The 25,776-nt window shown below is 38.3% G+C and overlaps 2 protein-coding genes across 3 annotated transcripts in view; both read right to left on the reverse strand.

The window, feature by feature from the left end:
• Positions 1-10,198: 10,198 nt before the first annotated feature.
• Positions 10,199-19,258, reverse strand: LOC149822491 (protein NUCLEAR FUSION DEFECTIVE 4-like). Of its 2 annotated transcripts, none has more exons than XM_089981029.1 (3): positions 18,748-19,258; positions 13,554-14,470; positions 10,199-11,018 (listed from the first exon to the last, which is right to left on the reverse strand). In XM_089981029.1, the coding sequence occupies exons 1-3, from the start codon at positions 19,138-19,140 to the stop codon at positions 10,559-10,561; spliced, it is 1,770 nt and encodes a 589-aa protein (XP_089837155.1). In that variant the 5' UTR covers positions 19,141-19,258; the 3' UTR covers positions 10,199-10,558. The 2 variants fall into 2 exon arrangements, with proteins under 2 accessions (XP_089837155.1, XP_089837154.1); XM_089981028.1 differs by having other exon boundaries at positions 10,199-11,030.
• Positions 19,259-23,280: 4,022 nt separating this feature from the next.
• Positions 23,281-25,776, reverse strand: part of LOC149822492 (uncharacterized) — a 76,033-nt gene continuing 73,537 nt past the window's right edge. The window contains exon 27 of the transcript XR_016426208.1: positions 23,281-23,397. The gene's annotated coding sequence lies outside the window, so the exon portion shown is untranslated. The remainder of the gene's footprint in view (positions 23,398-25,776) is intronic.

Consider the following 25,776-nt stretch of genomic DNA (forward strand, 5'->3'; position numbering starts at 1 on the left):
AAAAAAAAATTGTTAATAAATTATTCTAACAATATGTTAGAAAACCCTAAAATCATAATTAAATATTCATGCCAGTTAAAAAAAATCAAAACCCTAATTCTTACAAACATTATAAATTATGGATTTAGGTTAATTGATAAAAAAACAAAACACTTATATTCTACTAAAAACAAGCATTTATTATTCATGGATTCATGTTTAATGGTAATTAAAAAAATATACAAAAATTCATAAAACCAAAACTAAACACCTATGTCATTATAAAAAAAACTAAATCAAAGCCCTAAATCGTAACAAACACGATTCATAGATATCCTAATTGAAAAAACAAAATCCTAAAATTCTAACAAAAGCCAAGCATTCATTGATGGAATCATTCTTAATGATAATTGAAAAGAAAAAAAATACAAATAAAACTAAAACCCTAATTAAAACATTCATGCCATTTGGATAAAATCCAAAACCAATACCCTAAATCTTAAAAAATGCATATAGTTATTCTAATTGAAAAGAAAAAAAAAACCTAATATTCTAACCAAAATCAAGCATTAATTGCATGCCTAATGCTTATTAAAAAAACCTAAAATGCTAATTAAACATTTATGGTATTTAAAATATATGAATTAAATAGAAAACCTAAACCCTAACAAACAAAATACATTATGATAAGATTTGGGGTTTCTTAACCAACTAAAATTGGAAAGATGGAATTATGAAAAACTCTTCTCCATCCTAAATATGCTTGGAACATCACCATAAAAGCACACGTGCGTACATGCACAAGTTTGAAATATATGATCAACCAACATTTATTGAATGTGAAAAAGAGCCAGAAGAAATGGTTTAATCCTCTTATTTCTCGAACCGAGAGATCCATGAATCGGGATTCTAATGCATATAGATGCAAATGGTCCAATGGGAGAAAGAATTTTTAGGAGCATTTGGAGTATTTAGTTTCTGAATAGAAGAACCGTTTTCAAGTAGTGTTCGATCAATTAAGTATTAATCAACATTTGATTGATTGGTCCAAGGTTATCGACAAACAAGATTTGTCTAAGTCAATTCACTTCTTTTTGTCCAAGTCACTTCTCTTTTTGTCTAATTCACTTACTTTTTTCTTTATGAGTATCGAGAATATCCCCATTCATAGGTACGAGATCCACATCTATGAATTAAAAGGTCTGAATGAACTCTGTAATAAGTTGTTAAAATAAATAGATGTTCAAATCACTCATTTGAATAAATTAAAACCTTTTTTATTAGATGATCATGATACTTTTCAAAGATCAAAAGCGCTCATGCAGACACTCGTGCACACACACTCTCTTACACTATCAAAATTTTCCATCTAATATTTTTCAACGCACGCAAATATGTGCACAATCATAGAAGCACACATCCACCTGCACAAATGCACACATAAAATATCAAAAATTTCCTCTAATCTCCTTCTTACAAGCTTGTGCGTGTGGACAGACACACATTCTTAAACATTATTATCCTTGTCCCAGACCAAGCCTTCAAAATGGGGCATGTGCAGAGCAGACCTCTATTGAGTAGAAAATGCATCAAGTGTAGGAACGTGCAGTATGCGTTGACTTGATCAGTGATGTGAGGTGGTAGCATAGCATACAATAGACAATAATATTGTCATTGGTACAATGGTGTATGGTGGCACAAACATAAAGCATTTTTTGGTTAAGCAGTGCCAATGGATCAAAATATATTGCTTTCAAAGATTTGGTTAAAGACCTCTTGACTTGGATGATTTTTTCACACGTAGCGTTTGGATGCACGGGGGTGCATGTGAGTTAAAGGCTAATTCTTCCAGGGATCACCTTAGGTGGTTTCAACCGAGTATGGTGACTCAGGACTAAGCGAATGAATGCCTAGGAGCTGACGAACGAGTCTGGGTGATAATCTTTGCTATGACATGCAATTATCAACCGATCTTCGGATTGAGGAGACGTAAGGCTTTGTCCATTCTGTGGTGAGGTTATTCTTGGGCGTGCCTATAGAGTCACGATATGCTTCATGGCATGCGAGGCTAAGGCATCTGTGCGCTTGCTAGTCGATATGAGATGACTATGCACGTAAATGATATATACCAAATAAAATATGCATTTGGAGATGCGCTTGATCAATTTTTGCTAGGCAAATGTGCGCGAGATGGTGCGCAGGGCTAATGAAATAATTCAACACATGAAAAAGTGTTGGGGCACGATGTTTGGACATTAGGCAATCTAGCGCATCGTGTGTTTGCAAAATTTTTTATGCCTGTGAAAATTTAGCATCATAACAGAAAGATTCACGGAGACCTTGTTGTTCAGTAGGTGTGACACTGAAGTAGGCAGTGATGGTTTGTCAAGTTTACACGAATTTGCACAGCAGAAGTGTGGTTGACCGAACACAGAAGCAAGTTGTTGGCAGGGTGGTATGGGTCATCTTGTCAATGATAAGCAGAAGTGTAAGGTTGTTGTTTAGTTAGCTAAGGTCACGTTGATAAGCCAAAGATAACTATTAGTTATACATCCGGCTCGCAGGTGGAGCATGCTGTTTGCCTTGTGCATGCAGAAAATGCACGTTGGATTCAACTCGATGAATTTGCACTTTTGAGATGTGAGACTCAATTAAAAGTTTAATATTCTCTCCATAGATTATGGGTTAGTAGAGTGCCCATCTTACGTAAAATGTTCATTGTTTTTGTCCATTGAGTTTGGCAGTTCCTCAGTGGATTGTGTGTGTGAAAAAAGTCATGGTTCGTCGGTTTGGTTCATGCGAGAACATGTTTGCAGGCTCTAGATGAGAGTTATAGCATGCTGGCTCCAGATGTGAGTTACAACATTGGGTTATGAGTTGTTCTTTGTATGGATGAGTGATGAGGAAGACAGTTTAAAGGACCACTTTGGGGTGATACACAAGTAGGTATCCTCCACTTGAGGACTAGGTTAGACCATTGAAAAACTACAAGTTAGTGCTTTAAGAGAGTTGATATCCTTATGGCACACGTTGATGCTCATTTTTCTCTGTGAGGACCATGATTCATGGTCTGAAAATTGCCCTTGTTGGGGTCGGAAGATACCTCAGACATGAGCATGAAGACGACAAGTTTGTCGTGCGTGTGAGGATGATCCGCTTGTGTATGAGATTGCAGTGGGTCCCATGAGCGAAGAGTGCTTGATGTTGATAGAGTGAAAGATCATCGTCTAAGTGATTTGAGGCACATTAAAGAATGAGACTTGGCATGCTAATGGTTGTAGCGATGGCGGATGGAAACCAGAACAAGTTGAGTAGAGTGAAGAAAAGAAGACCAAAAATATGTGTAAAGGAAAACTAGTATAAGTAAAGATTGTGTTTTTACCTACATCGACATTTTCAAGGACGACAATGGTTTGGGTGGAGGAAAATGTTTTTTACCAAGACTTCGAAATGTGCAGAGCCCTACTAAGTGGAAAATGCATCGCATGTAGAAACATGCGGTATGTGTTGGCTTGATCGGTGACGTGCGATGGTTGCATGACATGTGATAGGCAACAATATCATCGTTGGTGTGACGGTATATGGCAGCATAAATATGAAGCATTGTTTGGTTAAGCAGTGCCAACAGATAAAAGGATATTGCCTTTGGGGGTTTGGTTAAGGACCTCTCGACTTGGATGATTTTTTCGCGCATAGTGTTTGAATGCACAAGGTGCGTGTGAGTTAAGGCTAATTTTTTTAGGTATCACCTTAGGTTGTTTCAACGGAGTATGGTGACTCGGGATTAGGCGAGTGAATGCTTAGGAGCCGGCGAACGAGTATAGGTGGTACTCTTCGCTATGGCATGCAATCATCAATTGATATTCGGACTGAGGGGTCACAAGGCCTTATCCCTTTTGTGGTAAGGTTATACTTGGGCGTACCCATGGAGTGACGATACGCTCTATGGCATGCGAGGCTAAGGTATCCATGCACTTGCTAGTCGATATGGGACAACTATGCACATAAGTGGCATGTACTAGATAAAATACGCTTTTGAAGATGCACTCTGATAGCCAGTTGTGCACGAGGCAGTGCGCAGGGCCAATGAAATGATTCAGCACATGAAAAAGTGTTGGTACGTGACCTTTGTTCGTTAAGTTGGTCAGACTGGGCTGTCTGGCACATCCTACTCCATGGTCTTTAATTTTTTGTGGTTTTCTTTACCTTAAGAGACATAAATTTTAATCTCTTATTTTCAAAGTTATAGTGAATAAGCATTCATTGTCTGAATAATGGGTCCACGCATGCTAAATCACATGCTAAATAAGGTTTTTGAGTTTTTTTTTTAATTTTATTTTTAAATTCTAACTGTACAGAGATTTGATAGGGATCAACTCTTGAAGCATTTGATTCCAACACATGAGTGGGTTTTTATAAAGTTCAAAAAATCAACAGTCCAAAATCTTTCTAAATTTTTGAGGCTCCAAACATAAATTTTTTTCATCAATCAAGGTGTGGATTCTTAGTAAATCGACCATGCCCAAAAGCCACATAAAAAATAATGGAGAAGCTGAAAAACCCATTTAGCATGCGGTTTAGCACCAAATGGGTTTAGCACGGACCTATTACTCTTCATTGTCTATTTTCATCTTCAATGATTTTTCCAAGGCGAAACAAAACGATGAGAGGTCACCTATTTTAGACTATGCATTTTATTCCTCTTCTTGCTTTCTTTATCGGCATTTTATATTTTATAGTTTGCATCTTTTCTACTGTGTATACATGTGTAATGATTACTTATTTGAATTCACCCTTTGCATAAGTTGAAGAAAGTATAGGTTCTGGGGTCAAGGGTACTAGCCTTGGAGTTTCCTGCAGCGAGACTGAGACTATATCTCCATGCCGGTGGGGGTTTTCCATAGGTTAAATATGAAAAAAAATACTTATTTGAATTTGCTTTTTTTTTTTTTTCATTTTTCTTAATTTGGTGCCCACGCTGGCCCTGATGTGGCTCCGCCACTGCACCTAATCCTCCTTTTCAATGAATATCGAAGCCAATCACATGACGATATCCAATCACAGGACTAATAAGTTGAGATCAAAGGAGCGGCTAAGTACGATAGCTATGTGACAACAGCCAATCACATGACAGCATTGCATGGGCCCCATAGATACATAGTGCAGGCCACACATGAATGTGATTGGCTGCATCAAATAGCCATGGCACTTAGACTCTCTTTCTATCCATGTTCTAGACTGATCCGCCAATCTTTAAAAGGATCACTAGATTCATTAGGATATGAAAATTATTGAAACCATCTTAAAAGGTGGTCGCAAACCAGATCAAGTCTATTCATGCACGACTGTGGGCATGAGGGAGGATCAGGTGTAATGTGATTGCACACTTTCAGTGTTTCACTGCACCTGATCGCCCTCTATAATTTCTTGGGCTGCACAACTGAGAGGCTCGTATCCCCAAGATGAAAGCAACACAATAAAAGTGTGCATTCATATTGCAGCTGATCTTTTTTACTGTGCACACACATATGAGCTAGATCAGGATCAAGACTAAGTTTCAAAACCAAACCCACTCTCTTCTCTCCTTGAGGAATGTACCCTGTACTCCCCATATAGGTTCTCATCAATCCTCTTACTTGTTTCACAGAAAATTAAGAACACGAGATCCCATTCTTGGGTCTCACACTGTTAACAAGGATGAAGGATGAGAAAAGATGAGGCTCACACCTGCTAGCGTAGACTTTTCCTTCCCCATTGCATGTTGTTTGTTCCATCAATGGTTGGGAAAAGGCTAGCTACTTTGTCACCGGCTCAACATTTTTCCATGTCAATGCCCTAAAACAAACGACCTCCAAAGAGGGTGAACTCAGGATAAAGCAGATTGCTCATTTTACTAGGAGGTTTTCTAGCTATGATTTTGAAATGGGTGACCACACTTTTGAGGGGAAGAGGCATCTAGATGGAACTTGTGAAAGTGTTGGGGCTAAAATGAGACTGTATCAAGTTGGAGGCATCCTCAGAGGTGCATCGAATGTCGTTCATCCATAAAAATGAAAGGCAACCCAAACACTACAGCCCCAAGGGGGTGGTGCAGTGAGATGGGGCCTTGGTTGCCAGACAAGCAATCAATGTTCGATTCTCATGGGTGTCACCCCTCCTCTACGCAAGCTAATGTATAGCATAAGCCCTGGGGTCAGGGGTCCTAGCCTCAAATTTTTACATTGTGGGCACGACAACTGTAGGTATGGCAGACTGAGCCAATGCGATCAAGTCTTCATGTCGGGTGTGGTTTCTTTGGGTTACAAATTCAATAATAAAAAACACCACATTTTTTTCCTTGTTTTCAGCCTTTTATTTTTTGTGCTTTAGATGTCATTAATCACGGCATCTACAAGATGAATGGCTTTAAAAAAAATTGTGAGACCCATCTGAGAGAGGTAAACTATCTAACCATGGTGTTTAGGTTGCAGTCCATCACATGGATGAACAACATCCACTATACTAAAATAGCCCAAAACTGTTAGAGAATTTGGATACAATCTACATCAAGATGGATTAGGTCCACACGTCGGGAGATACCTCTACCACAATAGAACTTGTTTGTATGTTTAGAAAGTCTTCTCTCATAAAGAATCTAATCAAGAAGAGGTAAAAGAAAGAAAGAAGACATATATGGAAACAAAGCAATTAGCAAATTTTTAAATAATGAAGAATCCTTAATTGTCAAGGAATCTTTAGGTGAAAAAGATTCCAACAAAGAAAGTTTACTAAACCAACATGTGCACAATGCCTATTTACTGGAAACTCCTCTTTGAAAATCGATGAGAGAGGAGAAAAACCTTACTGTGGTCGTAGGCCTGACTAGTCGAACCACATTAACAGTGTTCTTTTTTTTTTGTGTGTGTGTGCTCTTTCATGGTATTAGAGCCACACGTGGGTGACTCATCTTTCTTGCGCTAAGTGGTGTTCTATATCACTGTTGACTGCAACGTCTACTCTTGCATAGATCAGGCAACACCCATTGGATCAGTGGTGTTCTGCATCATCAATTATCAATTTCTCCCCGAACAACCTCACATCCATACTCAGTTCGTGCAACATTCTTCGTTGCCCTAGGTGTTGTTCATTTGTTAATGCAAGACCACATTAGTCAATGATGATTGTGTAGATCGTGTGACTTTTTATAGTTCAATGGAGGGTGCCCAGAAAAATGATAAGAGTGAAGGAAGTGATATGTCCCTTTGTTATCCCTTTTGCTTCTAATATGTAATATGTTCTGTCAACTAAGTTGTCAAGTGACAACTATATGCTATGAGAATCACAATTCATTCATCTCTTTAATACCTATGATCTGATAGGATATGTCGATGGTTCTAAACCCATGCTTACAAAGTTTAAAGATAAATCCAATGAGGTTTTGAATCTGGACCATGTTAAAAGGCTCAAGCAAGATCAACTCCTTTAGATTTTGTTGATCTCTTCCTTAACTTAGTCGATGCATTATCAAGTGGCTGGTTTAAGAACTTCTTTTAAGTATAGAATACTTTGAAAAAATCATATGCAGCTCACTCTCGAGCCAAAATTCTGCAACTCAAAGGGTAGTCACAGGACCTTAAAAAAGAAAACAGTAGTATAGATGAATATTTTCAGCGAGAAAAATTAATTGCTCACCACCAACTTGTTGTTGCCTCTTGACCTGTTTCTGCAGAGGAGATGATTATGTACTTTGCTTAGAGGTCTTCCAAGTAAATATGCAACTTTTAAAACCTCTGTTTTCCTTGGGTCAAATCCCATAATTGTACCCGAGTTATATAGTTTATTGTTTAGTGAAGGGGTTCAAGTGAAAGATCGAGAGATCAAATAAATTATAAACCCTTTAGCTAACCTCACCCAATTTAAAAAAAAAAAAAAAAAACTATTGATCTAGAGGTCGTGGTAGGTCCCAAGGCCAGTCCAATTATCAACAGATATTTAGAAATTTCCAGTGCCATAATGAAGGTGGTCGTTCCTCAGACAAGGTGGTGTGTGAAGCGTGTGACACACTTGGCCATAGTGCGAGACAATGCTATCAGTATGCTATATGCTCTTCTAAGGTGGTCTTCAAGCATATCATATAGGGACAACTACCTTTAGTGATGAAGACTGGTATCTAAACTCTGGTGAAACATACCATGTTACCAACGACTTGGGTAATTTATCGTAGAATTCAAAATACCAGGGTCGTGATGGGGGTGAAATTCGAAAATTAAACAAGTTTGCAAATTTCTCACATTGGATCCTCTATTGTTTGTTTGTCAGATTCCTCTTTCAATTTGGATAATATTTTGCATGTTGCCAAAATAACTTAGAATTTACTTACTGTGGATAACAATGTTTTCTTTGAATTTCATCCTAACAATTGTTATGTGAAGGGTCAAACTACAAAGAGAGCTCTGATCACATGCAAAATTGATCAAGGGCTCTATAGGAACAATCTTGACATCAAACTTAAAGAAGCGTTGGTTGGAGAAAGGTTCACAGTGGATCGATGAAATAAGCATTTTGGTCACCCTTCCTTTCTTTTAGTTAGACATATTTTGAATAAGCATGGTCTGCCTTATGAAAATAAAATTTTACATAATATTTGTGTGACTTGTCAGCAAGGGAAAAGTCATAATTTTTCCTTTGCTACCTTATCTATTGTTATTTCAGGACCATTATATGTGATTTATTATGATGTTTGGGGTTCATCCCCAATCGTTTCTCATAGTAGATATCGCTATTATGTGCACTTTATGGATGCACACACAAAATATGTATGGATATATATGCTTACACATAAATCTGAAATTTTGAGAATTTTTCAAAAATTTAAGGTCTTGTTGAAAAGTTTCGTTTGTAGAAAAATTAAGTTTTTGCATTTTGATTGGGGTAGTTTGTGTCAAGATACTTGGATTCATGTGGCATTGGTCATTAGATTGTGTTTCCTCATATACATAAACAAAATGGGGTTACTGAGAGAAAGCATCGACACATTATTAATACCAGTATGTCTCTTTTGGCTCATGCCAATGTTCTTCAAAACTATTGGCCTTACGCTTTTGCCACAGTTGTTTATTTAATCAATCATGTGTCTTTCTTTGTGATATACTCTAAAGCTCAAATATAGTTATTGTTTCACACCAAACTTGATTATAAAGAACTTGGAGTTTTTGGGTGTTCATGTTTTTCATATTTGAGGCTTTATCGTTATCACCGGCCAACATAGAGGTTTCTATTGCCTAAATCTTGCTACCAAGATTTTTTTTATTAATCGGCATGTTGTCTTTGATGATAGCCATTTTCCATGTAAGCACCACTCTTTGGTTAGCACTCCTGCACGACCATCTACCATGCCCACCCCTAGTTTTCCCTTGTTGCCCTCTGTCTTCTTTCCTGCGGCTTCTCCTATTCAGGTACTTGTCCCCCACACCACATGCCTCTCTCTTGGCCATATTGGAACCACAAAGTCCTCTCTCTTTGTTCAGCCTGATTAATTTGTCCTCCTCTGCGAGGCCCTCCCAGGACAGGACAAAGATAATGTGTCGGTGCTACCCTCATTGGCTCCCCCCCCCCCCCCCCCCCCCCCCCCACCCTTCCTTCCTATGATGTCATACAAACCCAAGACCTGGTACCCCTTGCCTACCTCACTAAACTTTCTTTCGATATTGAACCTCGGTCACATTAGGGATGGCTAAATACATGGGGATTTGGATTGGAATCAGATCCGGAACACCCAAAAATTGCAAAGCCTGCATCCTGGATCTAACCCATTTGCAAAGGCGTGGGACTCACACTTTGGTCTACGTGTCCGTGGATCTCCTGAGATCCATAGCACTCAAAACACATCCCAAAATTGGGAATTTGAATGCCTTGGTTTCCAGAACTGTGTATTTGATCTTTGTGTGGGGTCCACGCTTTTGAAGTTTTTAATCCCAAAAGCCACCTCTCAACGCATAACATCTCCCCATACCCATCAGGTTGCACCCAAACCGGTCCAAATAACAATTGGTTGGGTTTGGATTTTGGTTGGTCGAGGAAATTGAAGCCCAAATACGACCCTTATGATTTAAAGAATATTTAGAGCATATACTAAAAAACAAACTCAACTTGGGTCATGCTGAATTAAGTATCTGACAAAAATCATAGCTCAAACCCGGCCCACATATTACTGGGAACAGGTTCATATAAACCCAAATAATTAACAATCAAGACACTACTTTCATGCTCATATTCAGATAACTCTGTTCGGGTTCGGTACGCGAAACAAACCCGACCGATTGATGGTTCTATCTACAACTTGCTTGCAGGCCTTCTGTTGGTAAAACCCTTGAGGTCTCCCTGGCTCACAAGAACAAGAAAATACACCCAGCTTCGACCTTGCGGCAAGAGACACTCCCCCAATGCCTCCTAACCCGGATTTTAAAACATCCAAAGTTGTTTGCAGCAATAACTGCAAAGAGCACAATGAACAATGTGATCATTATATAAGGTGCGCCAATGCCTGGGCTTGGCAAATTGAGCCCCACCATGACCTGACCCATCACAGACTAACATCCAGTCAAAACTCCGATTCAATACCATGTCGTGTCTTCTCAAAGCTGTCATACGCCAGCTTGGTTCTCAAGAAGAGCAAGGCATTACATAGCAGCCCAAACAGGGACACGCACCCCCACAACACAAACGATGCGGCGTAGCACTCGCGACCCATGCAGACAGTGGCTCCATCTTTCTCAATGCCGTTCGAGTCGTACACTAGCGCCGCCACCGATCCGTACAGCACCGAGCCCACGGGGATGTTGGAGATGAGGATGTTGTGGTTGACGCCAAACCTGTTAACGCCGAACAGCTCGGAGGTCACCGACACGGCGGCAGCAAAGATGAAGCCGGAGCTCGAACCGATCAGTGCTGTCGCAACGTAGACGGACGAGATGCTCGGCGACATGGCCAGCAGGAAGAAGGCAACCGGCGTGGGGGTGAGCGCCAGCGCGATCCAGCCGGTCCGCGCCAAGTACACCCGCCTGCACCGTGGGCTGATTGAAAATTAGGAAGGTTTTTGTTTTAAAAAAAAATGGAAGGGTTTTGTATGGATAATGCATGAAATGAGAAAGGGGTGGCCTGGCCCATTTTTTGACTGGAACCAGTTGAACCGTCACTGGGCCATGACTCAGTTTATGAAACCTTGGCACAGGCAAGTCACTCCTCAGCCCAGCCCGACTTGGCACCGGTCTAGTTTGGGCACCGGGCTGTCAACCAGCCCATGGCTGGTCAACAAAGCCGGGCCAAGGTCCAATACTGCTTGCTCAAGCCCCGTGTGTTTACTGGTGTATATATAGGGTAACTAAAACATGTTTACCAACCAAATATGTTAATTGGTATGAACTAAGATTTTTTATAATTTTTTTTTTTACCGTATGAATGTATTCTAGATGCTCCGTTTTTATAGAAATAGACTTTTGGATCCTCCAATTACGATGTATAAGAAGAATCCTTAAGCATTGAAAATCAATGGTTTAAAACTTTCATAAATATTCATGCATAAAAAATTTGTATTTCTTGATCTGATTATGATGATCCAGCAATCGATTCCTAGCAAATGGACTATGCCCAATGCATCTATAGGTTTAGATTTGCAAAAAAAACTCAATTGACACCAGCAAACATATTCGGTTGGTAATTCAGTTTCTTTATATATATATATATATATGGGAAAATGTTTTGTACACTTGAGTGTATATGAATGGTGATGCACTCACCATGCTGAAGGATGCAAGTCCAGGAGGGTCCAACCATACTATAGTAGTAAAGGGCATTTATGATACTAAACATTTTATGGCCAATGACGGGTTGTGATAAGATAGAATATGAATAGAAGGGCATCACACCCTTTAAAATGACATCGACTTGCCACTTTTTAGTAATGACCGAAAAATGATGTACAGGGTTGCCTATACACGAGCGTACAAAATCACTTCTCTCTCTCATATATATATATATATATATATATATAGAGAGAGAGAGAGAGAGAGAGAGAGATAGAGAGAGAGAGAGAGAGGGGATTACTTGGTACCAATGTTGTGAAAAGTGTTGGCTGCTTTACCAAAAACTAAAGCAAAGCTTAAAATGTAAGCCTTAATTTAAAAAAAAAAAAAACTTAAAAATTCTTTAAAAAATAAGTAAAAATAAAAATAAAATTAATAAATAAAAGAAATACAACGTACTAATATTTCACAATTGAAAAAATCATGCTTTTACATCTTGATCCAAATTGTGATTTCCTAAAAATACCTTATTGAATACATCCATGGAATCAAATTGATTAGATAAAAGCTCACAAGATGAGGGAGACAACGAGAGAGGGAGAGACAGGAAGAGAGGGAGAAAAGGGGGCAAGGAGGGAGACACAGAGAGAGGAAGAGATAGAGAAAGAGAAAGGGGGAGCGAGACTGAGAAACAGAGGAAGGGAAGGAGGGAGACAACGAGAGAGGGAGAAACAAAGAGAGGGAGGGAGAGAGAGGGTGATGCCACCTTCTTCTTCTTCTTTTCGACAAAGAAAGAGAGGGAGCAGGGTGAGAAACGAGATAGGGCGAGAGATAACAGTGAGAGACGAGAGGGGGAAGGCCCTAATCAGTCAAAGCCTCTCCCATTTTTTGTTAAACGGGGCTTTTGATCATCATTTGACTTGTAGAAAATGAGGCTCACGCCTCAGGATGAGGCGTGCACACCTCATAGCTTATAGCTTACGAGGCGTGCACCTCACTAACTTTACATATAAACTTTATATGTGTGTCTCAAGGTACAAAGGGCTTCACGTCAAGGTGAGACACACTTTTTGTGCAGTAATTAACAACTCTGGTTGGTACAAATCATTTGTGGTACAAAGTAGGCATTTTCTATACTCTTTTGCAAATTTGACCTATGGATGTGTAGAGCATGATCTATTTGCTAGAAATTGATACTTGGATCATGTTTTTTAACAAAAAAAAAAATGGTTTTTTGGGCTGTCAAATTCCCATTAGTTCTCTGACAATGAGAGTCGGCTCCCAAATGTCTGAAAAAATAATCTCAAGTGGTTCAAGAAATTTTTAAAAATAGTAACATTCAGCCCAATCAACATCAGACAATTTTAATGAACTCCATTTTAGATATTTTCAAACCAAAATAGAGTGACAAAAATTATGAGCTTTTGATTTAAAGAACCAAAAAAAAAAAACTAATGACATATCACAATCACACAATCCAATCGCTGGTTCCTAAACATATAGACCACATCTATACAGTCAGCTAGAGACTGAGCGACCAATTTACCGTTAATTCTTTCAAACCATCCTAGCCTCTAATCCGGATTGTAGATATGTTTATCATTACTTAATTTAAAAAGAATTTTAGACTTTTAATTAATCAAGTTTTATGGTGTATTGCCTGGCCCAAATACTGCTTGGGCCCGAACAGACGAGAGGATGAAGTCTGTGCTCTCTTCAAGTGGACTGAACCAATGCTCTCTGCTTAAGCAAGGAGAAAGAAAAGGGGCAAGAGAGTTTTTGGTGGTGACGTACCCGCGGAAGAAGTCGGGAGAGGCGGAGAGCAGGCGGCCGAAGAAGGAACAGATGGAATAGAGCGACACCAAGCCGGCGGTGTTCGTCCCACCACCCAGCGACTCCATGATCTGGCCCACGTTGTTGCTGTACACCAGCCCCACCGTGCCACCACAGAAGTAACCCAGATAGTACAACCAGAAATCCACCCTCCTCAACAGCCTCCACGCCCCATGCTCCTCCCCCAGTATCACCAACCTATCCCACCACCACCATCCTCTTCCCTTCGCGTCACCTGAGTCTTCTTTCTCCAAGGGAATCGCTGCAGCGGCGGCGCCACCCTCGCCGTCAGCACCACCAGAGAGCAGCGCCTTGTGCAGCTCCAGCTCCTCCACGCCCACGAGGTTGAATCCAGAGGCCGTGATCCTGAAGCTCCGGTGGATGCTGTGGTGCGCCCATTCCCTCGCGTAGACGACTCCCGGCACGCCGAGCGGCACGGCGAGAAGGAAGGCGGCGACGAGGAAGAGGGCGCGGTAGGCGGCGACGGTGGAGAAGGAGAGGTAGTCCGCGAGCACGAGGTAGGCGCCGATGAGGATGGCGAGGAGGTTGAGGGCGAGGAAGACGAGGGAGTCGGCGAGCGTGGAGGCGGACGACGACGGAGGCGGCGAGGAGTGGCGGACGATGGGGAGGACGGTGGCGAGGGAGACGGCGAGGGGGAGGAGGGCGTTGAGGAGGAGGTAGAGGGAGGGGAGGGTGTATGTGGAGAGGGTGAAGGAGTGGGCGGCCAGGTCGTAGAGGGCGGGGCTGAGGCCGTTGAAGCTGACGGTCAGGGCGAGGGCGAGGGATCGGTTGGTTGGGAAGCAGCGTATGCACAGCACGAAGCATACGGTGTTGAACCAGCAGATGCTCAGCCCTGCCAGCAAGCACATCAGGAAAACCTGCACACGTTGTCATTGAAAAACAAAATGTAACCCCAGTTTTAACTTAGTCTCATCAACTATTTGGGACTCACAGCTCTCTTTGGGAAGAAATCACACACATTTAGGCTCTATTTGTGAGCCTAAGATTGGAGGAAAGACGGAATTTTAATGAGAGTTTAATTAATACTATCTACCCCCAACAAGTGTTTGGGAAACCCTGTTTTGAGAGATGAGAATGGTGGTCAGAGATGAGTTATTTTCAGCTACATCCTCACAAAGACTAAGACTGTAGTTGACAACTTCAGCCTCATCTCCCATTTTCTTCTCTACTCCCAATCACCCTTCTCATCTTCTCTCCAACACCCACTCTCAAAGAGATCCCAAGGGGGATCTGTCATTCAATTACCACCTCAAAGGCCCGTTTCTTTCATTTTCATGAAAGAGAAGGATTCTTTTCCATGGAAAGGGTGCAGACTTTTAAAAAAAATCTCATTAGCTCAATTTGTTTGTGAGATTTTTTTCATATTAGAGGCATGGAAGAATTTGCTCATGAAAAGTGGTAGGTGTTGAGAAGAATTGAGGCTCGCTTGTACCAAGATTTGATGTTTGTTTTTCATTTATAGTGGGAAAGAGAGCTCCAAGGATGTAAGTTCAGCAATTTCTAGTGAAAATTGTATGAACCAACTAAAAGCAGACCAGCCAACTGGGACAGTCTAAGAGTGCAAGTGTATATTATTCTCTATGATGATTTTTTGTGTAACCTCTTTACAGTTGTATATAGTTTTCTAATAAAGGGTCGGGAGCCCTCTCTCCCAGCTGCTTCATCGAAAACAAAAAACCCAAGAACTGGCTTTTGAATCATGTTTTTTGTTTTTTTTACCAGATTTTATGACCCAAGAAAGTTTGACACATTGTAGGCTATTGATTTTTAAAACCTTATGAAATCATACCTATTGTTGTAATTGGACCATTCAAAAGCTGATTCACACTAAGCAAATTTCATGAAAAACAATCAAGAAAAAATGAAAAAAAGGTGTTTATACCTAATGGTGATATTACCAAATATTATATATATATATATATATATATATATATATATATATATATATATATATATATATATATATATATTTGCTACTAATGAAGGTACTCAACTAATGAGCTAGAAATCATACGCTGCAAGTTGTATCGACGCAATCTAACCACATAAATGTGTTCAGCATGATTTGTTTACTAAGAATCAAGCCTTAATCATGCTTTCTTGATGTAAAGATAATGAAATTTTGACACATTGTGGACCATTGATTTTTAGACTCCATTAAAAACCTAATTATTTGTCATAATCACATGATTCAAAACAAGTTTCCTACTAAGCAAATGGTGTCACAAAAATATTAAAGAATATTTAAAAAATAGGCTTAATCAGACCTATATCACACATAAGATACAAATAGGACGATTCATGCCAAATTAGCAACGATATTGACAACATTGTTCGGTATAGTTGGGAAAGATAAATTGATCAGAACCTGCTAATTTCCCTATCCACATCTAAAGAGAAACAATCAAGATGAGTCTAGATCCACATTTGATTGAAAGGCAAGTTGGGGTTAGGCAGACCCCACCAACATACGACTGGGTTTTGAACCTTTATACACATCTAATTAGAGATCCATGGGATCAGGTCAGAGAGTATTCCCTCAGGTAAACATGAATGATATCCAAAACCCATACTAATGGGATACCCATAATTTGGATGGGCCCCACTTTTTCTTTTCGATCTGGTTATTCGTATTTTGGATGAACGGCATCAGAATGACTTAAAATGAATGGCTCACAATGAGCTTGTTCATTGTTTTGATGAGTGAGACTCATTTGAAAAAAATGTGTCTCATGACCTACTTTTTCTTATGCATCGCATTTGTGTCCATTTACTGGTCTTTATCAGACTAAAATTAGGTTTTACATTAGTGTGCCACCAAAAAGTTTTGGCATGACTAATGAGAAGGTGAAGCACAAACAAATTTAATAAATATAAAAAATACTTAACATTAATTTTTTATATTAAATTAATATTAATTAATGATTTTAACATGTGCCATTCTTATTGACACATTTTTTTAATTATGTTTTAGCCAATTCACTTGAGAATCGGTATTTGCCGATTCACCTGAATCGTTGGCTAAACGATACAACATTGGTGTCAACCGCAAGCCTCCGGTTCAGTAAGACCTGTGTATTGGACTCTCTTAATCTACGTGGATCCCCCTAGTTGGGCACAATCTTGTCAGTATAAACCTGAATCGTCCTAAATATATCATATCGGCAAAAAATCAATACCAAACAGACTTGAAACGTTTAATTTTCAAATAAATAGAAAATCATTCAAAATAATTTTTTGTTATTTTTTCTGAAACGTCATTCTCTGATTAAGAAATTGGCAGATGCTTGAGCTCCGAACGATTCACCTGAAAACCGATTCACGACCCCAGACGATTCTTACAACATTGGTTTGCCCAGAAACTTATGTGTTCGAACCGGAACACTTGATAAGTTCAAAGAGCCTGGATAAAGGTAGATCACATGGCACACTTTGAGTTTGTGTCTCTGCACGCTGCCCTCCATTTGCTTTTGGGTCTCACAAGTGACAGACTGTCAGCCAAAGATGGAGGGCATCAGGTGCAGCGCCACACTTCAAAGTGTGCCATCTTGATCCTGGCTCGAGTGCAAACAGCGTTTGCTGCTGCACTTGACTACCACTCATTTTTCTGACACAGCCTGTGAGCAGCAGGGCCTAACAAGTGATGTAGGGATGGCAGTGGGGCGGGGCTGGGCGGGGGACAAGGTCTCCACCCCCGCTCCGCCTCAAGATTTTATCCTCCACCCCTGCCCCGCCTCCCTGGCGGGGATGGATTTTATCCTCAACCCCCGCCTTCATCCCCGTTTCATGTCCTCCATCCCCGGTTCAATCGGGGATGAGGCAGGGACGGGGCGGGGCGGGGAAAAGTGCACGTCCATATGGATTTTAACCTTCGTCCCCGCCTCCATCCCCGTTTCATACCCTTCATCCCCGGTCCAAACGGGGCGAGGCGGGGCGGGGCCCGCTTTCCCCCGGTCCACTGCCATCCCTAAAGTGATGGGTGGTGGAGGTGAAGTGGCACGTGTATTTTGTGCAATGTGATATCAAATTTTAGTTGTCTTGTGTAACTTGAAATAAATAAATAAATAAATAGAGAGAGATTTTTTGAAACCAAGCTTACCGGTTTTGAGTTTGGGTTTAGTAACCAAAGCTACTCGATTTTTTATTTATAGAAATAGTATTACACGATTGATGTTTTTAAAAAAAAAAAACTCGTTATGAATTTGGTTTGTTTTGATATATATATATATATATATGTTTCATTTTTAGAAACCCAACTACTTAGCTTTGATTTTTGAAACCTGTTTTTAGTTTTGATTATTTTAGAAACAAGTTTTAGAGTTTTTATTTTAGTTTTTTTTTTGTGAGGTCTAAAAACAATATACAGAATGAATATAAATCACTAATTCTTAGTTACAGTGAGCAACGCGGGCCCCAATTTTGGCGGGCCATATGCATAGTTTTCAAACCAAGGGCCTCTCATAAAAGGCGGACCAAGTCTCGGAAAAAAAAATCAAACTCCTTTTGGATAAAAAAGGGAGACAACCAATCATTTTAGTGGATACGGTTTTTGCTTTATGACCATCATATTTAAGATCTCCCTTGCAGGCCACGATCGAAACCAAGACACGTAATTCATCTACCACCTCAATCAAGAATTCTAACACCAAAGCCAACTAACCACATTCACAACTTAACCATTTAAAAAAAAACTTCCAAACTCCCCGCCCCCCAAACCAACCTCACTTCGAGAAACGTAAAGTCGAGTGTTTTTTTATGAAGGATCAAAAAAATAAATAATTAATGAGAAATTTAAAAACCAACAGAACACTCGATTTTCACCGTTCATCTGAATCATCAATGGCTCTAAAAAAACGTGGATCCTGGATCCATTCCTTGCATGGATGAATGGTATCATAGCAAAAAGCGAGCTCTGACAGATTACCGACTGAGCGCGTACTTGATACAGGGGGATTATTATGATATAAAGGATGTAAAATGTCTCGAAGAACGGGATCTTATTTGGATTATGACTCGTGAACGCTACTACTGGCAACAACAAACAACAGTACGTAGTAATAATACCAATTAATTAAGAAGAAGAAGAAGCAAAACCAAGTGAAGAAAGAAAGCAGAGGAAGGGAAAGAGGTGCACCAGAAAGTAGGGGAGGGTGAGGAAGCGTTGGATGAGGAGCCACTGGATGCCGTAGCCGGAGAGGCCGAGGAAGGCAGCGACGAAGAGGGCGGCCCATAGTGGAATGTGGAGGAGGGCGAGGCCGGAGGACCAGCCCAAGGCCTTGCCGAGGTCGGAGGCCACGGCCAGGTAGTTGAGGAGGAACTGGGAGATGCCCAGCACCGACTTGAGCTGCGACGAATAGGCCGAGAAGTCGAAGTTGGTGCCCGTGAACGCCTGAATCCACACCGTCGCCACCAGCACCACCCACTTCCTCGACTCCCCAACCATTCTCTCTCTCTCTCTCACCTGTACAACCAAGGCGTCGGATAAGTCGACAATGGTTGCCCCTTCATAATGGGAGTACCCACCCATTGATTTGAACGGTAGCTAATTCTGAACGTTAGATCATGCTACCTACCTACCCAAGTTAATGTGGGGCCCGCAATAGAACGTTTTTTTCTCTGATTTTTTTCCGTATATTATTTTCCACGCGCAGCTACTAAGGGAGTGGGACCTCGTATAGAAAGAATGATCCATTGATTTTGATTTTGTCAGATACCTGAACCAGATTCTTTCAAAGAAAAAAAAAAGGATATCTGAAGAAAAAAATAGCCGATGTCGCGTTTTAGGGAAATTATAAAAAAAAAAAACAAAAATCTTGTGGTATTTTTTGAAAAATCTGGTTTTCTTGGGAAAATATCCGTGTGCAAAAATATAAAAATATAATGTGAAACAAAAATATAGGTAACATAAAAAAACTCAGCAAAAAAGTGTTTAAATTATATATTTTTGGGGTATAATATCAGCCTTTGAAAGTACCACAATAAACTTATGATATTTTCAAAATATCAACTATATGATTGTACTGAACAACAAAAATGATGCCTTTTTTTTTTAAAAACCTTACAATTTTTTATGATTCTCTAGTGCCCCAAATCACAACTTTTCTGCAGTAAAAGGATCTTTTCACCCTTCCCACTCAGGTATGCCAACTTCCCTCACATATATAAAAATATGCGAATTTTTTCTCATACATTTGTGAACGTCCTCATCCTGACCTTTGCACGCGAATGTCTTCACACATTTGAGAACATCTTTTTGATTGTGTGATTTTTAATAAAAGAAGTTTGGTGAAAAAAACACTACTTCAAAAGCGCAATGGCATTTAGGGACACTTCAAAAGCACCACTAAATCCTTTAGCGACACTTTGAAAGTGTGATGAACATTTAGCAACACTTTCAAAGTACGCTAAAGCCTTTAATGTCACTTTGAAAGCGTGCATTTGAGAGGAAAATTGAAAAATACAGCACCATATTTGCATATTTGGAGAAAAAAATGCATATTTGAGAGAAAATTTGTATATTTGAGAGAAAATTTGCAAATAAAGAAGGAAGTTTGCATATTTGGAGGAGATTTTCATGTGCGAAGGATTAAAATATTTTTTTATAGTCGAAAAGTTGCAATTTTGGATACAGACGGATCTTCGATAATTGTAAGGTTTTTCGAAAAACTTATCATTTTTGTTGCAGTCATTTTTCATTTATGATAGGGATGTAATTACTATGTCCTAAAGAAGCAAGGAGGTCACATGTGTTTGGGTCAAGCTTGACCTAGATCCAAATTTCAAAAAGTAGGTCCATTCTAAATCTAGCTCACATATCATAGTGGAGTTCCAAATCTGGATGTGATCTGATGCCTTATGATACTGAATCACCCTGAAACCGTGCCAAACATGTTAATTTTCAGGTCGAATATGTAAAATCGGGTGGGTTGGACCTGGTCCCGATTTGGTTATGAACATATTTATTTACCTGAAACTGACTAGAGCTGATCACATTTTGTTCTGAATCCAACCTGGATGCTGGTTCATCATCTAATACTATGAGTTGGATCCAGTATTGAACCGGGTCAGACCGTTCGCATCCTTACTACAATCATTAGCAACAAATGGATCCAGCATGTATGAAAAGGGCAAAATAATTATTGACATACTCATTTTCTTTGCAGAAAATAATGATTTGGACAAGCAATAAGATTGTATCACCATAATGTCACAGAAGCCAGAGGAGGCTGAATGGTAAAGGCATGCATAACTGGATCCAGGTCTATGATTCTATACCGTTGACTGTCCTTCACCTGACTCCTTTCAGCTTGTCTTCTAACCTAACATTAATGAGAAATATGATTTGGTGCTCTGGCAGCACCTACTCCCACTAACCAGAAATCATAGTTGCATCTTCTCAATCAGTCTTTATATTTATAGATGTACTTAACACAGTTTATTTGGTAAGAATCAAGTTTTTTCGATACTAAAATAGGTTTTTTTAAGTCATAAAATTTTGGTACATCACGATTTTTGAAGATCTTAAAAACCTACATGTCACATGACCCAAAACTTGTTTTCACTAAATAATGATTGTAGATCATGTCTAGGTTCAGATCAATGAAAAAAGTACTCAAATTTTGGAAATTTGAAGCGTTTAATTGGTGGAGTTAGGTGCTCCAGGATCACCCTATCATTACTAAACACTAATTATGTTAAGCCATATATATATATATATATATATATATATATATATATATATATATATATATATATCATGCATTCAAAAATTATAGTTTTAAGTATTTTTTCTAACACCGTAGATGTGACCTATAGGTTTTGTTTAGTGGGAACCGGCTTTTGGATCGCCGAAATCTGACTTGTATACAGGTTTTTCCAGTGATCCAAACTCAATGGCTACGAGGGCACCATTTTTTTCTGGCACATAAAAATATATATTTTTTATAAAAAAAACATGATCCAAGAGTCAATTCCCACTAAATCGAGCATGCTAAACACATCTAATGGTTCAGCATAAAACACTTAAAACCTATGGGGCAAAATGAGAAATGCAGCTTAATATGTTCAGTTATATATATATATATATATATATATATATATATAAAGAGAGTAGATTGTAGGTGCTTGAACATTAGGTGGTTGTGATACGAGGTTGATGGGTTTTTCAGGGTTTTTTTGGTGTATAACATGTCAGCTGTGGGGCCCAACAGAAGATGGAGGGTGCAGCAGCACACTCAAGTGAGCAATACAATAGTACCTGATCTGCTACCCTCTGAAGCAACGATCTGTCGTTATTATGTCAAAAAGAAGGCTAGCACTTGAATCCAATTTAAATGAAATGGGGCTTGAGCATGGTGTGGGTCCAAGAATGGGATCTGATACGTTGAACAGGATCTGGTCGAGTTGGACTTGGATTCAACTCAATCTCATTTTTCCGCAAGGTTGAAGCCAATGGGAAACTCCCACAGTTGCATGAGGGGAATGCAACAGGTCCAATGTTGTCAGTATCATCCAACACCTATCGACGATACGATACTAACCTCAATCAGCTATTTTTTAATAAATGTAAAAGATGCTTAAAATTGATTTTTTTAATATTATTTTAATTGTTTTAACATGTGTCACTTTTTGATTGACACAAAAAAAAATTAATTGTTTTTTAGCCAGAACGATTCACTTGAGAATCTCGATTCACCTGAATCGTTGGCCAAACTATTAACCCACTTCCTTCCGCCAATAAGTATAAATTATTATAGTGATAACAAGTTAATAAATGTTATTTTGAAAAAGGAAATATTGTTAAAATAGGTTACAAAATTGGCTGAGAGATTCTCTTTATTTTAATCCTACCTATTAACAACGCCCTTAGTTGCAATATGCAACAAGATTACATTTTAAAGCTTCGTCCACTATTAGTACTATTTTTTCATTCTTATTTTAAATTATAATTTTTTTAAAATCCCTTTATAATCTGCTATATCTCCTATTACAACTTATATCTTTTAAGTTTGCAATAGTTTTTATCTTTTATAAATCCTTGCGATTGTGTGTTTGTGAACATTTCTCGTTGATGTTGCTATACATCTCCAAACAAAACTTAGATGAGATTTACTTAGTTTTTATTTTATAACCAATAATTAATTAAATGTCTCAATATAATCAACTTAAATATGATCCATCTTTGTTATTTCATACATCCATTCTGCCACACATTATCTCCACCACTTGTACTCTTCTTTTATTGACTTTTAGTTGCTTAATGATCAACGCCATATAGGAGTGATAATCTTGTATCAGCCTTATAGCAACGTCTTTTTAATCTTAGAAACGCACATTTGTCATATAAAATCACACTAGCTTATCATTACTCACTTCTAAGATGTATCTCCTTCCTTGCTAAGGGCAACCATGGTTTGTTGCTTGACATGGAACCACCACAGTACAAAACCCATGAGGCGTGTCACTTGCCTGAAGGTCAAAGTTAACTGTACTCTTTGGGTTCCCTTGGCCTATATATATATATATATATATATATATATATATATATATATATATATATATATAGAGAGAGAGAGAGAGAGAGAGAGAGAGAGAGAGGTCTTAGCAACAGCCAACCATCAGATTTAAGAACAGGTTCAAGTGTAAAAGATCATCATCCATGAACATTGTTTGAAATGCGATATTGAAAATTACATGTTTATGGATACGGATTCCCAAATAAGACTTGCCACAAAACTGAATCTAACAGTCCATTTATTTGAATGATCTATCATTTTGAGAAAATCTGTGATAAGCGACGAAGGAAAAATGTAAGGATGATATAATATGAACAATCCTGATGCCATAAATGAGTAATAATTTTATATAATTCAAATTCATACTAAAAAATGCTGAAAACACTGTTTGAGAAAAAAAAAGATTGCGACGCTAATAGACATTATAGTGGCGAAAGTAAATGAAAAGCTAGAGAAATTATAAAAAAAACACAATAAATACGTGTGCAAGTAGTGCCTGGCCTCCAACAACAGTATAAAACCCGCAACTGATCTCATGGTTATAGTGTTTCTTAAGAAAACGCTTGTACTCTTATGAAGAATGACAAATTAGCGGGTTTTTCTTGCGAATATGCGATCATATGCATTTTGTACAAGGGCAACTTACCAGAGCATTACTGCGACTAGTTTACAGTTAAATCGTATTGAGCTGTATATAATCAATATTCATTATTCTCAATGACAAATAATGTTTCACACATCGCTCCACCCACTCATAGTTATCTATCTACCAAAAGTGGTTCATAAAGCAGAGTGACCTGAGTTTAATAGACGAAGAACATAACATAGGGATGTTGTGCCATACAAGTTCAGTGTATTTGATGCGGTTGGCTACAACAGGTGGCACCACGAATAACAATATGTATTTATTTTCAGTGTTTAATGAATTGCTTCTTTGTGTGTGTATCCAGTGTTGTTTAATGATTTTTTTTTTGTGTATCCAATGTTGTTTAATGAATTGCTTTTTTATGTATATTCAATATTTTTTAATGAATTTTTTTTATGTGTATATATAGGTAGTTCGACATTTATGACCACATACGTTCTTACAAAAAAAATGGATTTAATGGGCCCTGAGTTTTGAAGAATAAGAAACAGTCAAGCAATATCCTGAATCATGAATGTATATTTAATATTAATCGTATACAATTTATTTTGTTGTTAATAACAGGTTAAAAGAAAAGTTATAGAAGAGAACACCCTTGAGTCGAAAGAGTATAAGTTTGGCAAAAAAAAACTCTTAGCAAGTGACATAAGTGTTAGTTTTGCACGTTTATTTATTTATTTTTTTGATACGTTTTCATGTAATTTTGTTTGTTCTTTTGTTACCACACTGGATTTACTACGTAGCATCTAGCAAGATTCGTAGAAAGACTTCAAGTGGCTCACAACGAGGATAGTGAGAGAGACAACTTGTCGAAGACTCTTTACCTTACCATGCATTTCTCTGTGAGTTATAAAAGTGATGTTTATATTGTTTTACTACCGATTAAGAAAAACTAACTGGTAAACATTGTCTTTTCACAACAAATAATCGCAACTAAAGGACAACTAGGAGAGCAACGACTTGCCATATCATTTTTTTGATGCCAACAAGGTATGTTTTAAAACTTTGATACATACAAATAAATTTTCACGTGCACAATCTGGTTACACTAGATTTATATTGCAACTCTTAATTTCTTTCAATTGGGGCAACGAGCACTGTGTTCTTTGATAAATGAACATGAAGAAAAGAGACTTCAAACTGTACAATTTCATGTTGAACACATATTTAATAGATAAAAACCTCAAAAAAACAATATAATTACATAACTTACTCAATAATGTACTCTCTTTTTTTGTATGTTTGTTATCTCTTTTTTTATGTAGATTTATTATCTCCTTTTCGTACATGTGTAGCAATTTTTTTTAATGTAATTGGGGTTCTATTGTTACAAAAATTAGACGGCGCAAAGGATGGAGGGTATTTTTCAACAAGAAAATGAGTAATTACTTTACATATGTTTGCTAACTCATTTTGTACATGTACATGTTTTTCACTTTATATTTCCTCATTTTACAGGTATCATTGTCATATATTTGTCATACAGTATATGCAGTACTTAGGCAAAATTTAAATATTAAACTTCATGCAGGTATGTGTTTATATGTCAATTGTTCACTGGTTTGAGATGTACGTTGTAATTAATTGTTTGCTAATAAAAGATTATTTTCCACAAGATGGAACAAATATAAGAAATCATATGATCAAGTTCTATAAGCACATGAAAGAAAGAGCTTCCAAGATTGCAAAAGACAATAAAAAAGTAAAGACCGGTTATAAAGGTGTCAAAAGAGTCAGTCAAGCTAGCTGAGTTGTGGACAATTATGCATTTTTGTAATAGATCAAGTTAAACTTACATTTGTAATTGGATGGATCAAGTTAAACTTTGACTATAACTTTGTAATGAAGCCTATGTATTGAATGTAACTTTGTAATTATTAAACTTCAAGTTATCTGAATTCATCCAAACCAACTGTATTTAGTTTTATATTAATCATATTGACTTGTCTATACATGAAAAAACAATTTTGCAAAACTGTCTGATTTTTGCTAAACAATAAGA

The sequence above is a fragment of the Nuphar pumila genome, chromosome 11 (genome assembly GCF_984573655.1).
Source record: "Nuphar pumila chromosome 11, dmNupPumi1.hap1.1, whole genome shotgun sequence".
NCBI lineage: Eukaryota > Viridiplantae > Streptophyta > Magnoliopsida > Nymphaeales > Nymphaeaceae > Nuphar > Nuphar pumila.

Coding starts and splice junctions, on each gene's coding strand:
- LOC149822491 (XM_089981028.1), bottom strand. CDS start 19,140: ATGGGTGGGTACTCCCATTATGAAGGGGCAACCATTGTCGACTTATCC. Junction 14,471..18,747: donor TCACCCTCCCCTACTTTCTG/GTGCACCTCTTT, acceptor CAACGTGTGCAG/GTTTTCCTGATGTGCTTGCT. Junction 11,031..13,553: donor TCTCCCGACTTCTTCCGCGG/GTACGTCACCAC, acceptor ATTTTCAATCAG/CCCACGGTGCAGGCGGGTGT.